The sequence below is a fragment of the Mesoplodon mirus genome (genome assembly GCF_964341445.2).
Source record: "Mesoplodon mirus genome assembly, chromosome: 12".
In the NCBI taxonomy this organism is placed as follows: Eukaryota; Metazoa; Chordata; class Mammalia; order Artiodactyla; family Ziphiidae; genus Mesoplodon; species Mesoplodon mirus.
Window position 1 is genome coordinate 51,948,272 of NC_138988.1, and position 15,720 is coordinate 51,963,991.

Here is a 15,720-nt window from a genome sequence, read left to right on the forward strand (position 1 = left end):
GCGGAAGCGGCGAGCGTGCTGGAGCCTGAGCCGTAGCCAAGCCTGCGTCCGGGCCGGCGGGACGGCGTCGGCTGGGTTGGCCGGGGCGGCGGGGCGCTAGAGCCGGGGCGGGCGGGCAGCGGGCCGGGGGTCGGGTGACGGGCGGGCTGAGCTCCCGCCCCCGCGCGGTCCCGGGGAGGATGCGGCCGGGGGCCTCGGGGCGGGGCGGGCGGGGCGGGCGGTGGCGGCGGCAGCGCTAGCGGCGCAGGGGGTGGGCGGCGGCGGCATGAGGCGCGGGGCCGGCGTCCGCGGGAGGGAGGCGCTGCCCGCGGCCCGGCCGCTCCCGCTGCAGCTGCTCGCCGGGTTCGCCGTGCCCTGCCCGCGGGGCCCTGGCTGTTCTCATCCCGGCCGCCGCCCGGGCTGCCGCTGGTGACCACTCGCCGCGCCGCCGGAGGCTTCACCCGCGCCCTCCCCCAGGACGCACCCGTGGAGCTCCGGCCTCTTCGCCCCGCTCGCGGAGGCCGCGCTGCGCGCCGGGCGGCGGCGAAGCCGGAAGATGGCCTGGGTGCTCAAGATGGACGAGGTGATCGAGTCCGGGCTGGTGCACGACTTCGACGCCAGCCTCTCGGGCATCGGGCAGGAGCTGGGCGCCGGCGCCTACAGCATGAGGTACCAGTGCCCGGGCGCGGGCGGGCGGGCTGGCGGAAGCCTCTGTCTCCTTGGGAAAGGCCTGCACGACCCTGGGCCTCTGACCGCGCCATGGAGCCCCGCGGGCCTCTGCCCACGGCGGGGGCGGGCGACGGAGGGCGGCCCCGCAGGCTTTGGCCCGGGGACCGCCTCTGAGGGCTGCATTTTTGCTGTAAAATACGCCCCGCTGTTAGGATGGCTTGAGTTGGGGGAAGGGACTTCCTTGCCTTGCAAGTGATTTAGAAGCCACTTAGAGCTGGAATACAGTGTACGAAATGCTAGGACTCGTGTTGGGAGAACACTCTCCAGGGCTTTGGCATCAGTTCCTACTCTGTTCTACATTGTAGTCTTTATTGGTTGCAAATTTTAATCACTTGATATTCCAGTAGTAATTATATCATAAGTGAAAGTAGCCACAGGGGAGAAAAGCACATTAACTTGGGGTTTTTAATTGTCTCAAAGTGAAGTTTTTCACTGGGGGGGGGGACTACCCTCTGAGGCTGTTTCCTTTTGAAGAAGGCTTTAAGATGCACTGATTGCACCACAAACAAGAGTTTGTTTAGTCTCAGCTGTCTGTACGAGCAGCCATTCATTTTGTTCAATTTTGATAGGTTGAAACAGATCTGAGCTTAGTCTCTCGCCTTTATCCTGAAGAACACTGGGTTTTTCCTATCAGTTTGGCAGCTCTGTATGTTTATTTTTTAAACAGTTTTATGGAACTATAGTTTACTTAGTATACGTTCACCCGATTAAAGTGTAAAATTCAGTGGTTTGGCAATTTTTCGTTAATGCGAATTAAATGAGATTTTGCGAAGAGACTGTTTAAAGTAATGACTGATGTCTTTGACGTGCTGTCCGGTTTCCCAGTAGCTTTCATACCTCTCACTGCAGCTCTGGGGGAGGACAGGGAGCATTAAAGTCCTGAAGAAGAACGACTTCTGGGTCAGAGCAGGCCTTGGATGGTAGGGGCTGCTCCCTGAAATAATTTGGCTTTTAAATTTTAAACGGAAACTCTGAGCTGAAAAGTGGAGATGTTTCTTAGGGTGTGGAAGCACATGGATGAAAGCGTCAGGTCGCTGGTCTCTGACCCTGATTGGGTCTGTGCTGGTCTGCCTGAACTTGGCACTTCCTCTCTCTGCAGCTGTGCAACTTGAGGGCTCTGGATGAGGTGGCTTATTTTCTAGAACAACTGTCTCAGTGTTGAGGAAATTGAGCTACTGAAAGTCATAAGGTCACCCCAGTCGGCAGTACAAGAGGCACTGATTCACAGTGAAAACATGTGTGGGCCTCGAGGGCCTTGCTGCTCCTTGAGACCCTGGACTTGCAGTGAAGGCAGAAGAGGGCAGGTGAGGCAGATTCAGTGTTTCTTCTCAATTATGGTTAAATGAAGGTTTGCTGCTGAGAGCTTTGCTTACTGAGGGTTATTTGGAGCTTTTACTTTTTTTTCTCGAGTTCTGTTTGTTTCAGTGATTCAGCCAACTAGTGAACTTTTGTTTATGGTCTAGAAGGAAAATCTTGATATTAAACCTTTTCATTACCTTGTCCTTAAAGGTATTTTCTGACATGTTTGTAATTCTGTGTCTTTTTACAACACTTTCCATGGGGACTTTTTCCATTGATTGTTTTTGGTTATTGGTTATATGGTGTGTGTCATTTAATCTGAATTTTCTAGTATCTTTGAAGGCAAATACCATTTTTAAGGAGCTTATTTAGTTTTTTGTACTTAATTGGGTCCTCAAGAGGAGCCAGGAGAGTACTTGCCTCTTGCAAATTCAAGGCCAATTATTTCAAATACAAATTTAGGAAAACTCCAAGATTGCCTTGATCTGGAGAAGGTTTGAAGAAGGCTTTAGGCTGTTGCAGTCCTCCTTGGATGGCCTTTACGCTTCCCAAGCCCGGCCCTGGAGCTGGGGGGCAGTGGCCTCCTTTCCTCAGGCATCGGGGACATTCCCCAGCTCCAGGGAAGTAAGGCTCATGATTCTTGTCTATTTCATTTGTTCTCTCAAATTCAAGAAATAAACTTGAGGCGCTAAACTTGAAATTATTGGAAAAGTGACTTCTTGATAAAAATTTGCTCTGGAGGCAGCTTTCCATTTTTCTTTCAATGTGAAGTATGCTTGAGGGACTTCCCTGGAGGTCCAGTGGTTAAGACTCCACACTTCCACTGCGAAGTGGTAGGGGAACTAAGATCCCACCTGCCACGCAGTGCGGCCAAAAAAAAAAAACCCTAATTGAAGTATGCTTACTGTATTTGTTTTTTGTATGGCTTAAACCAAGAGGTATTTCTAAAGGCTTCTTTAGGAAATGATTTCTTCAGCTTTGAAGGAAGATAGCATGAAAGAAGCGTGGTTTCTCTCAGTAGTCTGACAATTTAGAAATATATATTTGCATTAAATGATGTAGGCTGATAGTATTGGGATATGATGAGGCTAATTTCTGGTAAAATCTTCGCTTCCCTTTTTATTTTCTACACTCTGGTTCTCATTGTCTGTTTGTGTTCTTCTGTGTGTACTCTGGTACCCCATTTGTATGTGAGGCATAGGCTGCTGCAGATTCTGTTTGAAATGAGGCGGGTCATAAACGTTCTTTAAAATCTTAGTTACAACATCAGGAGTCTAGAGATGGTTGAAGAGACCCTAGAAAGCTAATAGACCAATCCTTTTCTTGTAAGTGTGTAAACCAAAGTTTGTAGTTGTTAAAGCGATTGTCAGTGGCACCACCATTCCAAGTGAGGACTGAGTTTCCCCTCACTGAATAAAGGCCGAAACCCATTGTAACTTGAAATCTGGGTCATTCATGTTTTGTGAAGTAAGGAGCAGATAACCAAAGGACTTGAAAAAGTAAAACTCATTAAAACTCTCCTAGGAGGGTCTTTTGGGCCACCTGGTAATTTTATTTCCATCTTAAGTGTTCACATGACATGTATAATCTATAATAAGTTAACTTTCAGGATTTAACGAGTAATTTGAAAAATGAAAGTAATGTGAATTCTTTATGCATAAAAACTTTTAAAATATTAAATTATTACTTTACAAAGGGCATTGGTCTGAGCCCTCTTAAACTCCACTATGGTATACATCTGTTTTGAAACAAAAGGTATACTTTACATATTCTTAAGTGAGAGGTACATTCATAGTTTACAAATAATTTGCTAACTCAAAACTGGTTTGGGGTGAAGACAGATTTCCTATATTGATTGAAAGATTAAAATGTCAGTTTATAGACCCTTTGAGGTAATGGAAATATTTCAACTTTGATCAGTGTTAAGTTAGTAAAAGATTACAAAGGGTATGGTTTATTATATAGCTATTAATAGCTTATAATTTTCTTTGGGTCTCATGCTAAAGCAGAATGTCCTTGAGTAGGTGACATTTCTTGGAAGTATAGAAAATTTTCAGGATCGGTGAAATTTGAACAATTTATCAGGGTGGTACCTGAGACTGCTTCCAGAATTGGCAATAATTTCTATAAAATTTCTCATTTCAAATTTTAAAAACATTTTCTGGGTTTAATCTTGAAAGAATTTAATAAATTGTTGATAAAAAAAGATACTCACTTCAGAGTATAGTATCCATATTGGACCTTAAAGCAGGGATTGGCAAATCTTTTCTATAAAAGGCCAGATAGCAAATATTTAAGGCTTTGTAGGCCAGAGGGTCTCTGTCACTCTGTTTTGTTTGTTTACAGCCCTTTAAAAAAATGTAAAAACCATTCTTAGGTCCTGGTTGTACAAAAACAGGCCAGCTGGGTTTGACATTTGGACTGTAGCTTGCTGACCCCTGCTGTAAAGGATAGATTCTAATAATATACTTTGATTGCCTTGGAAAAACATTTGCTGAGTATTGAAACCTTATATTCAAAAAGTAATTTTTATGTAGACTAAGAACTCAGCTAATTTATGTACATCCTATTGTTTGTCCATAGATTTTATTGTGTTCAATTTTTAAAATCAGGTGTTCCCTCCCCGCACTAAGATTCAGTACAGTTTATGCCCTTCAATCAGGGCTGTTTGAAACTTGGTAGTTTATTGATACGGTCTCATAAATGTGGTATGTTTCATCAGAGTGACACTTGTTAGTTTGCTAGGACAACTTGAACATTTACTTTTGGTGGAAATACCATCTGATGGTTCATCTTATTTTGCTGTAAGTTCTGTGACTGAATTTAAAAGAACTTCTGTAATATTTATTTTGCTTGCTTTGGGACATATCTGATACATGGTTGTGAACCTCTTCTGTGTTGAACCTTGGTAGTAGAGTCTTTTTGTTTTAAACTTTCTGAGTTTATGAGTTAGGAGTTTATGTTTACAAGTTAAAAAGATTGTGTAGATAGTTGACATATACCCTTTACCCAGCTTCTCCTACTTCCATAACCAGAATACAGTCTTCAAAACTGCCTTGGTGCAGAACTGTTACCTAAAGTGCAAAACTCATTTGAATTTCACAGGGTTTTTTTCTCTATTGCCCTTTTTCTAGTCCAGGTTCCAATCTAGGATCCCATATTGCATTTAGTCTTTACCTCCTTCAACAACAATTCCTTAGCCTTTCCTTCTCTTTTATGACTCTGACACTTCTGCTATGTAGTGGTCAGAACCGTTGTTAAACACATAAAATTTTTTTGGAAGCAACAATAGAATACCTGTGAATACTATTTAGCTTTTAAAGGATCTCTGTCATTTTAGCAGAATGATTTTTTTAAGGCTCATTTTTATTTTATTTTATTTTTTAATTTTTTGGCTATGCTGTGCAGCATGTGGGATCCTAGTTCCCCGACCAAGGATTGAACCCACGCCCCCTGCATTGGAAGTGCAGAGTCTTAACCACTGGACCTCCAGGGAAGTCCCAGCAGAACGATTTTGAGTAGAGTAGGACCACTGTTGATGTCATTCATTTATAGATTACTTTGTCTCAGTCTACCTGAATAGAATGGTATGCTGTGTCCTTTGTAGTCTCTTCATAATCAAGAACTTTTAAATTTTATTAATTTATTTGAAATAACAATTACAAACCATTATATATTACCACAAATATATTTTACTAAAAAACTTTTCAGAAACAAAACACTTTGTGAGAAGAGTGGTATTGTCTTACACTTGCAAATTTCTTTTTCTTTTTTTAACATCTTTATTGGAGTATAATTGCTTTACAATGGTATGTTAGTTTCTGCTTTATAACAAAGTGAATCAGCTATACATACACATATATCCCCATATCTCTTCCCTCTTGCATCTCCCTCTCTCCCATCCTCCCTATCCCACCCCTCTAGGTGGTCACAAAGCACCGAGCTAATCACCCTGTGCTATGTGGCCGCTTCCCACTAGCTATCTGTTTTATATTTGGTAGTGTATATATGTCCATGCCACTCTCTCACTTTGTCCCAGCTTACCCTACCCCCTCCCCATGTCCTCAAGTCCATTCTCTAGTAGGTCTGCATCTTTATTCCCATCCTGCCCCTAGGTTCTTCATAACCATTTTTTTTTTTAGATTCCATATATATGTGTTAGCATACAGTATTTGTTTTTCTCTTTCTGACTTACTTCACTCTGTATGACAGACTCTGGGTCCATCCACCTCACTGCACATAACTCAATTTCATTTCTTTTTATGGCTGAGTAATATTCCATTGTATATATATGCCACATCTTCTTTATCCATTCATCTGTCGATGGACACTTAGGTTGCTTCCATGTCCTGGCTATTGTAAATAGAGCTGCAGTGAACGTTGTGGTACATGACTCTTTTTGAATTATGGTTTTCTCAGGGTATATGCCCAGTAGTGGGATTGCTGGGTCATATGGTAGTTCTGTTTTTAGTTTTTTTAAGGGACGTCCATACTGTTCTCCATAGTGGCTGTATCAATTTACATTCCCACCAACAGTGCAAGAGGGTTCCCTTTCCTCCAAACCCTCTCTAGCATTTATTGTTTGTAGATTTTTTGATGCTGGCCATTCTGACTGGTGTGAGGTGATTCCTCATGGTAGTAATGATTTGCATTTCTCTAATGATTGATGTTGAGCATTCTTTCATGTGTTTATTGGCAGTCTGTATTATCTTCTTTGGAGAAATGTCTGTTTATGTCTTCTGCCCGTTTTTGGATTGGGTTGTTTGTTTTTAATATTGAGCTGCATAAGCTGCTTGTAGGTTTTGGAGATACATCCTTTGTCAGTTGCTTCATTTGCAAATATTTTCTCGCATTCTGAGGGTTGTTGTTTCGTCTTGTGTATGGTTTCCTTTGCTGTGCAAAAGCTTTTAAGTTTCATTAGGTCCGATTTGTTTATTTTTTTTTATTTCAATTTCTCTAGGAGGTGGGTTGAAAAGGATCTTGCTGTGATTTATGTCATTGAGTGTTCTGCCTATGTTTTCCTCTAAGCAAACTTCTTTAATATTTGGTGTAGAAAAGCAGATGGATTCTCTTATCTGCTATTGGAATATATTGTTTTGGTTGACATATGTGAAGAAAATCCAGCCTCACGTAGATATGTGTTTGGAAAGGGGGAGATTATTTTAATAGCTCTTTCAGATCATTTTGGAAAGTCGTCTGATAATATTACCAGCACTTGAAAAGTGGTAGTTTCTTAAAGTTACAGTGTGGAATCTGAAACTGTATCAATGTACTTTTTGTACTATTACATTAGAATCAATTTGTCTGTTTTGAACTTTGATTGGGTCTCTTACCCTGAGTAATTTTGAAATATGCATGCATTGGTCATTTAGAAAATAATGATTTCTTGAGTTATGCAGATCTTCTAAATGTTGACATTTTTCTCTATGCAGTATCAGAAAATCATATTCCTTAGTATCACCACTGTCCCATTAGAGAAAGTACATGGTGGAGGGTGCAGATTTTATCATTGGTAACAACTGCTATCACAGTTATTTTCCTTGAAATGATAGGCTCGCTTTATTCATTTTTGAGGAAATTTCTGTCAGATACTCAGGTATGAAGAATCATAGTTTGTCAATATTTATTTCAAGTAAAATGATATTCTGTGAGAGAAGCTGCTAGATCAGCTCACAGAGCATAATTTCATAAAAAACTTTTCCTTGAGACAACCAGATGTGCAGCAGAAATACATCATACCTACCCAGGGACCAATATTTAATAAAATTAATACTTTTTATACAATGGCTGCTAGTGTAGCTTGGTGCCACTGCCTTGATTCATGCCAAGGCACCTGCAGTTTTAACCACCATCGGTTTTGTGCAAATGTCAACTGAGTGAGAAAGGCAAATAATGGTTCAGTGTTAATCTGAGAATAGGTTTGACCTCCTGAACCCCTGAAAATCTCAGGTTCCCCAGGATTCCACGGACCACACTTGGAGAATCTCTGGTCTAATGTGTGCCTAGAGCTTGGATACTTAAAATATTTTCTACTAAATTAAAAACAAACTAGAGTTCAGAGAGTCCCAGTGTCACTCAACAAAGGGCAGAGCTGAGATTTGAAGCTCCAGAGTTGGGATCTGACCTTCCACTTCTTCCCATTGCACCCTTTGGCTGCCCACCAATGAATAACTGAGAAGTCTTCTCAAAGTAGAAGAAGATAATCTTTCTGGATAGGAGAAAAATCGGTTGGGAATGCTATATATATACTTTTTTTTTTCTTGCGGTAGCTTTTTTTTTTTCCCCTTTTTCTTCTCTCCAGGACCTTGCTGAACTTATTAGTTCTAATAATTTGTAGGATCTCAGGTTTCCTAGTTGATATCTTTAAATAATGATAGATTTATTTCTTCCTGTGTAATCTTTTTTTTTTTAATATTTAGTTTTTGGCTGCATCGGGTCTTAGTTGTGGTGCACGGGCTCTTCTTTGCGGTGAGCGGGCTTCTCTCTAGCTGTGGTATGTGGGCTTTGTAGTTGCGGCACGTGGGCTCAGTAATTGTGGTGAACAGGCTTAGTTGCACTGTGGCATGTGGGATCTTAGTTCCCTGGCCAGGGATCGAACCAGCATCCCCTGCATTGCAAGATGGATTCTTAACCACTGGACCAACAGGGAAGTCCCACTTCCTGTGTAATCTTTACTTTTCATTTTCTTGCCTTAGTGTGTGGTCTAGCCTTCACTGCAGTGTTGTTTAGAAGCACTAAGAATTTGAATCTTCAGTCTTCTTACTGATTAGAGAATGCTTCCAAAGTTTCATAAATAGGTTGTCTCTGTTTATAGCTGAGATTGGTCCTCAATTTTCTTTTCTTTTCTTTCTTTTTTTTTTTTTTGGTTCTCCTGTCCTTAAAAAAAAAACATTAAGGCTGTATCAGCTTCAAGTGAGCAGGAGAGCTTTCTCTTTATGAGCTAAACTTTTTTTTTTTTTTTTTTTTTTTTTTTTTTTTTTGTGGTACGCGGTCCCCTGCATCTGCAGGCAGACTCTCAACCACTGCACCACCAGGGAAGCCCTGAGCTAGACATTTTTGTGTGAGGTGGGACTTAACTGTTTCTTCAAGGTTTTGTAAAGCTCACCTGGAATACAGCGTTTGGTGATTTTAATGGGTTGTTTTTTTTTGTTTGTTTTGTTTTGTTTTTTTTGCATGAGTAGATGTTTGACTGCCTGTGTAGTTTATTTAATGGGCATAGGAAATATACAATTTATCTATCTTACCCAGCTGTGGGAATTTTTTTTCCAGATTTTTTTTTAACTGATCTCCATGATGTTTGTGATTACTCCCTTTCTTTCACTCCATGTATTGCTTGTGTCTTTTCCTTCTAATGTGACCTATTTCAGAGGTTTGTCTATATCTAGTATTTTGTAAGAAATCAAATTTTGGTTTTGTTTTTCTCCTCTGTTGCATTTTCTTTTATTTTTGTGGTCTTCCTTCTTGATTACGCTTGTTATTTTCCACCTTCTTTAGTTAGGTGCTTTGTCCTTGGTTTTGGGTGTGTGTTTTCTAATAGATGCATTTACGGCTACATATTTATCTGTAAGTCTCTCTTCCAAGGTTTTGTGTTTTGTTTTTTGGTTTTTTTTGGCTGCATCGGGTCTTCATTGCTGCGCACGGGTTTTCTCTAGTTGTGACGAGTGGGGGCTACTCTTCGTTGCAGTGCACAGGCTTCTCATGTGGTGGCTATATATGCATCTATATATTTATATATCTATATATTTATAACTGAAATGAACTTTTCATTTTCTTTTCTAGTTTTGCTTGTACCTAGTTTTGATTTCAACATTACCTAAGTCTTAATAAAATGAATTAGGAAGTATTTCCTCTGCTTCTGTCCTGTTGAGAAGGGTGTAAGAGCTGCCATTGAAAGTTCGCTAGAATTCCCCAAAAGTTTACTCTGGGGGAATATAAACCACAATATCAGTCTCTGTAGGATTATTTTTTAAAGCTTTTTTTTGTTTGTTTTGTTTTTTTGGCTGCTTTGGGTCTGCGTTGCTGCATGCTGGCTTTCTCTAGTTGCGGCGAGTGGGTGCTACTCTTCATTGCAGTGCATGGGCTTCTCATTGTGGTGGCTTCTCTTCTTGCAGAGCACGGGCTCTAGGCACATGGGCTTCAGTAGTTGCAGCACGCGGGCTCAGTAGTTGGGGCACGCGGGCTTAGTTGCTTTGCGGCATGTAGGATCTTCCAGGGCCAGGGATAGAACCCGTGTCCCCTGCATTGGCAGGTGGATTCTTAACCACTGAGCCACCAGGGAAGTCCTGCTTTTTATGTCTTGAAGAAAGCTTTGGTGTTTTTTCCTAGGGAGTTGTTCATCTTACCCATATTTTCAAATATGTTGACATAAAGTTGTTAATAATATTCTCATCTTATTAGTTTTTATATCGTTAGTTATATCTTTTTTTTTACTCATACTGATTAGTGCCTTTTCTCTTTTTGATCAGTCTTTCCTAGACATGTATCTCATTTTTTAGGGCACACTGGGCCAGTCCTTTTGTGCACTTGATTCTTGTTTGCCAGGAGTAGGAGAAGTTCCAGATTTTTAAAAAATTTATTTATTTTATTTAATTTATTTTTGGCTGCACTGGGTCTTTGTTGCTGTGCGTGGGTTTTCTCTAGTTGCAGCAAGCGGGGGGCTACTCTTCATTGCAGTGTGCGGGTCTCTCATTGAAGTGGCTTCTCTTGTTGCGGAGCATGGGCTCTAGGCGCGCGGGCTTCAGTAGTTGTGGCTCACGGGCTCAGTAGCTGTGGCTCGCGGGCTCTAGAGTGCAGGCTCAGTAGTTATGGTGCACGGGCTTAGTTGCTCCGTGGCATGTGGGATCTTCCCGGACCAGGGCTTGAACCCCTGTCCCCTGCATTGGCAGGTGGATTCCCAACCACTGCACTATCAAGGAAGCCCCACTACTACTGTCTTAATTCTTGGTGATTTCAAAAGATATTTAAATGGGACTTCCAGTAACCTGACACTTCTGTTTCTTGATTATCTTTCTTACAATGACATGATCTCAGCTACTCAATCCTATGGTCATAGGTTAGACCTTGACATTACCAGTCATGCAGCCGACCTGTAATCTCAAATTCAGAGTTCACCTGCTGCCCCCTGCCCTTCACTCACTACCTCATTACCCTCCTCCTGCCATCACTGAACCCATTAAGATCTACAATCACTGGTGCTGCTCTCAGTTCACTGCTCCTTACCCTCTTGAACTCCTGTTTTCTTCCCCAGCCAGTTTAAGTTTCCCTGGTCAATCATTGTAATTACTTTTTGCACATACCTTTGTCTCCCTTGCCCCCTCTTGCTTTATTCCCTTCTCCTGTTTTTTATTTTAATAAAACTGTAACCCTGATTAAATTTGATTCTTCACCTCTTTACTTAGGTAGCTGAATGTGGCTCTAGGGAAGCACTGATTGGGCCTCACTGGAAATCCATGACCTCAGCTCTCAAGTGCATCCTTTTGCTGCTCAGTGGTCTCACCTCAGTGCCCTTGTCCAGTCCCTCTCCAGTCCAGTTCCTTTCCAGCTCTCCGTAAGGATGGGGTGGCTCCATCTCAGACCCACACCTCTTCCTCCTAGGGCCTACTTTCAGTTGATTTCCATACTTGGTACTTCACTGAGAAAATTGAACTTCCACATGACTGTACTGGCTTATAAGTTTTTCTTGGTGTATTTAGGTGTGGTTTTTTAAATTATTTATGTTTCTTTGGTTATTTGGGGTTCTTGAATCAGTGAATTAGTGTATTTCATCAATTCTGGAATTTGCTTAGCCTTTATCTCAAATAATTGCCTCTACCCCATTCTTTTCTCTTCTGAGACTTCAATGTGAAATCTTCTCACTTTGTCTTTTCTTTCTTAACATCTCTTCTGCATTTTCTATCATTTTGCTCTCCATGCTGCCTTCTGGATAACTTCTTTTACCTGTATTCCAGATTCCTTATGTATCTTCATTTCTGTGTGAGCTGTTATTAAATATGAGTTCTTAATTTTAGCAATTTTATCTTCCAGTTCTCAAAATTCTATTTGTTCCTTTACAGGTTTGCTGTCCCTTGAAATTTCCGGTTCCTTGCAGATCTTTTCAGGCTTATCTTTTTATTTCTTTCAACAGAGTAAGCTTAATTTTATCATACGGATTCAGTAATTCTGGCATCTTGAAGTCTTTGGTGGGTATTGGTCTTTGTCCAATCAGGAAAGAGAGAACACTGAGATGTTTCAAGCAGAGAAGGATTTAGTGAAGTATTTGATTGCAAAGGTGCTAGAAGGATTTAGGGAGGAGAGTTGGCTGCCGGAGGCATGGCTGCTGATGCCCTGAGCTCTCCTGCAGCTATGGTTACCTGCTTCTCCTCTTTCCCACTCCCTTTTAATTTCCCACCAGTGTTTCTTCCCTTTGGAGCAACCTAGGAAGATTCCAGCTGGCAAGAAGTCTTGTATATGTAGTTTTCAGGCCTCTAACCCTCTGCAACAAAGGCAGAAAAGAACTGAATACCAACAGACAGAGTCTTCTCTTGGTTCTTGCTCCTAAAGTCGTGTTTGTCTTTGTGTGCCTGGTTATTTTTGGATACTGGTATTTCAGAATTACTTGGAATAATACAAAGCCTTGAGTCTTTTCATCTGCTTGTCAGATCCCTGGGCGGCCTATCTGTCTGGGATATGAGGTGACAAAATCAGGTGAATACCAGAAATTTCTTATGGTTCAGCCTGGTAGAAATTATGACATTAAATTATCTGGAGACCTAGTTTTTCATTTTAGTAATAATTGATTACCAGTGCTACAATTCATTCATCAATTTAACAGATATTTGAGCTCCTTCTTTGTGCTAGATGCTGGAGTTAGTCAGTGAAGAGAAACCAATTTGGGGGGTGGTTATATACTTATGGAGGATACAAATTTAAGTCTCGTATACTGTTGGAAAATGAAACGCTTTGTGGATAAATAGAGCAGGAAAGGAGAAACTGGGAGTACAGATGGGAAGATTACAGTTGTCACTGGAAAGGTGACATTTGAATGAAATGAGCCAGTAGGACATCAGCAGAAGAGGGGCCAATGCAGAGGCCCTGGAAAAGGCGGGGAAGGAGGCTGGCTGAGGCAGAGAGACTGTGGGTGGGTAGGTGAAAAGGAGAGAAGAGCAGATTGCGTAGGGCCTTGTCTGACCTTGTAGGGACTCTGGTTTCGAAAGTGAGCTGATGGGGAGAGTTCAAAGGAATGAAATGATCTGAATTCTGTTTGAAGAGGCTTTCTCTGGCTGCTGTGTTGGTTGGAATGCATTTTCTTTCTAATTAAGTAAAAAATTAATTGGGATTTCATTAACAAATGATCTCTATGTATTTATATGTTAAGTTTATTCAAGAGTCTTTTAGCACCTACCATGAGCATAGTAGCCTATAACCAAGTGAATAAAATGGTGGTTGCCTTCTAGAATCTGAAGCAAATAAAATTTTATTTACTATGTGTAACAGTTTACTTACAAATAGCCATTCTTATGCAGTCTGATGTCTTATTTTGATGACCTGTATGTAATGATCAACCCAAGCAGTTAGTGTTAAGATCTTAAAATTATTCTCCATGTCACTTTTTAGTATAATTAACTAAATTCATCTGAGTTATAACTCTCATCTCATTTTTTATTTCTTTCTCACCAAGAGAACTTTTTTTTTTTTTTGGCTGCACCATGTCGCTTGTGGGCTTTTAGTTCCCCGACTAGGGATTGAACCCAGGCCCTCACCAGTGAGAGCATGGAGTCCTAACCACTGGACCACCAGGGAATTCTCTCAACAAGGGAACTTGAAATGCTTACATATATATGACATAGAATATGTATGTATTTTCATCTACCATGGAGCCACTTTGACTGCTATGGTTGTTTTTAATAAAGAGAGCTGCTCTGAGTCTTAAAGTACCATTTGTAAGTTTTCTGAAAAGTTTTTATATCTGCTCCAACGTTTTTATCCCTGTCCTAGAGGAAGGCTTGGGACCATTCCTGGCTATGTGTTCCTCAGTTATACTTTTGACTTAGGAGTGTTTTGACAGTTCCTAGGTATAAATAAAGGAGAAGGAGAATTAGTGGGTAATTCAGTCCCTGACTAATCAGTCTGGTGCTTTAATAGAAATGTATGTGGGAGGAGGGAATGCAGGGTTTCCCTTTCATTTCATTTATTTCCACATTTTGCTTTTAAATTGAATTTAATTAAAATGGGGTAGCCAGATATCTGAGTCAGTTAACAGCTTGTAAGAAGAAATAAACAATTCAGACAAGCCTTTGCTGTTCTTGTTGTTATAGTAGTTATTCATTTGGATATTTTGCTGTTTTACCTTTTATTGAGAAATGGACATAGAAAAACCATCGAGATATAAATGTACAGCTCAGTGAATTATCTCAAAAAAAGAAATACCCACCCTTCATATGTTAATGGTGGGAGTGTAAAATGGTGCAGTCACTTTGTAAAACAGTTTAGCAGTTTCTCAAAAAGGTAAAGAGTTACCATATGACTCAACAATTCTACTTCTAGGTATATATCCAAGGGAATTAAACATGTCTACACAAAAATACATGCAAGTGTTCATAGCAGCATTATTCATAATCAAAAAAATGGAAACAAGCCCAAGGTCCATCATCCAATGATGGATAAACAGAATGTGGTATATTCATACAATGGAATATCATTTGGCCTTAAAAAGGAATGAAGTACTGATAACATGCTACAACATGAATGGACTTGAAAACATACTGAAAGAAGCAAGTCACAAAAGGCCACATGATTCTTTTTGCATTAAATGTCCAGAATAGGCAAATCCATAGAGACAAAGCAAATCAGTGGTTGCCAGGGTGGGGGGATAGGGAGTGACTGCTAAGGGTATGAGATTTCTTTCTGAGGTGCTGAAAATGTTCTGGAATTAGATAGTGGTGAAGACTATACAACTCTGTGACTATATTAAAAAAACACTGAATTATACACTTTAAAAGGGTGAATTTTGTGGTATGTAAATTATACCTCAGCTGCTTTTTTTTTTTAAAGGCAAACCAAACACATCCATGTGTGTTTAACCACCAAAGTTAACAGAATATAGACAGTACCCCAGAAGACCCCCCATCCCCCTCCCAATCAATGACCCAAGTTATTCTTGGGGGGAAAAATAGCAGCTGTTTCCACTACTGTTTGCTTCTCAGAAGAAGCCATTGTTTTAGACTAAGTATGAAGCTTTATGCTCTCAGCGTTTAGCTAGGACCAGCAGGGATCTTTTTGTAAAATACCATTTAATCACATGCTTCTTTGTGATTTCATGTGCCAGTGTGACCTACCTTTCAAAACAGGTGGCTGTGTACTCTTGCTTTTATTTATTTTTTAATAGAAATGAGTTTAAAGTTTTTAACTAATTTTTTTCACGTAACTTTTTTTTTTTTTTTGTACCACATGTATTATTAGCCTGATCTCTTTATCAGTAGTTTGGACTTAACTATTAAATATTTCTTATTTTAATGCTCTGCCTAATCATAGGCACCCCCCCCCAACTCACACTAGAGGTATTGTTTATTAAAACTATCTTTTGGGGCTTCCCTGGTGGCGCAGTGGTTGAGAGTCCGCCTGCCCATGCAGGGGACACAGGTTCGTGCCCCGGCCTGGGAAGATCCCACATGCCGCAGAGCGGCTGGGCCCGTGAGCCATGGCTGCTGAGCCTGCGCATCTGGAGCCTGTGCTCTG

At 41.0% G+C, this 15,720-nt stretch overlaps 1 protein-coding gene across 2 annotated transcripts in view; it reads left to right on the forward strand.

Moving 5' to 3' along the window:
• The first annotated feature begins 24 nt into the window (after window positions 1–24).
• The window catches only part of UBP1 (upstream binding protein 1), a 66,697-nt gene continuing 51,001 nt past the window's right edge, over window positions 25–15,720 (forward strand). The window contains exons 1-2 of one of the 2 annotated variants that reach the window (XM_082637153.1): window positions 25–75; window positions 457–648. In XM_082637153.1, the coding sequence (XP_082493279.1) occupies window positions 536–648 (113 nt within the window). In that variant the 5' untranslated portion in view covers window positions 25–75; window positions 457–535. Of the gene's footprint in view, window positions 76–255; window positions 649–15,720 lie in introns of those variants that run through there. The other variant, XM_082637154.1, reaches the window with a different exon arrangement.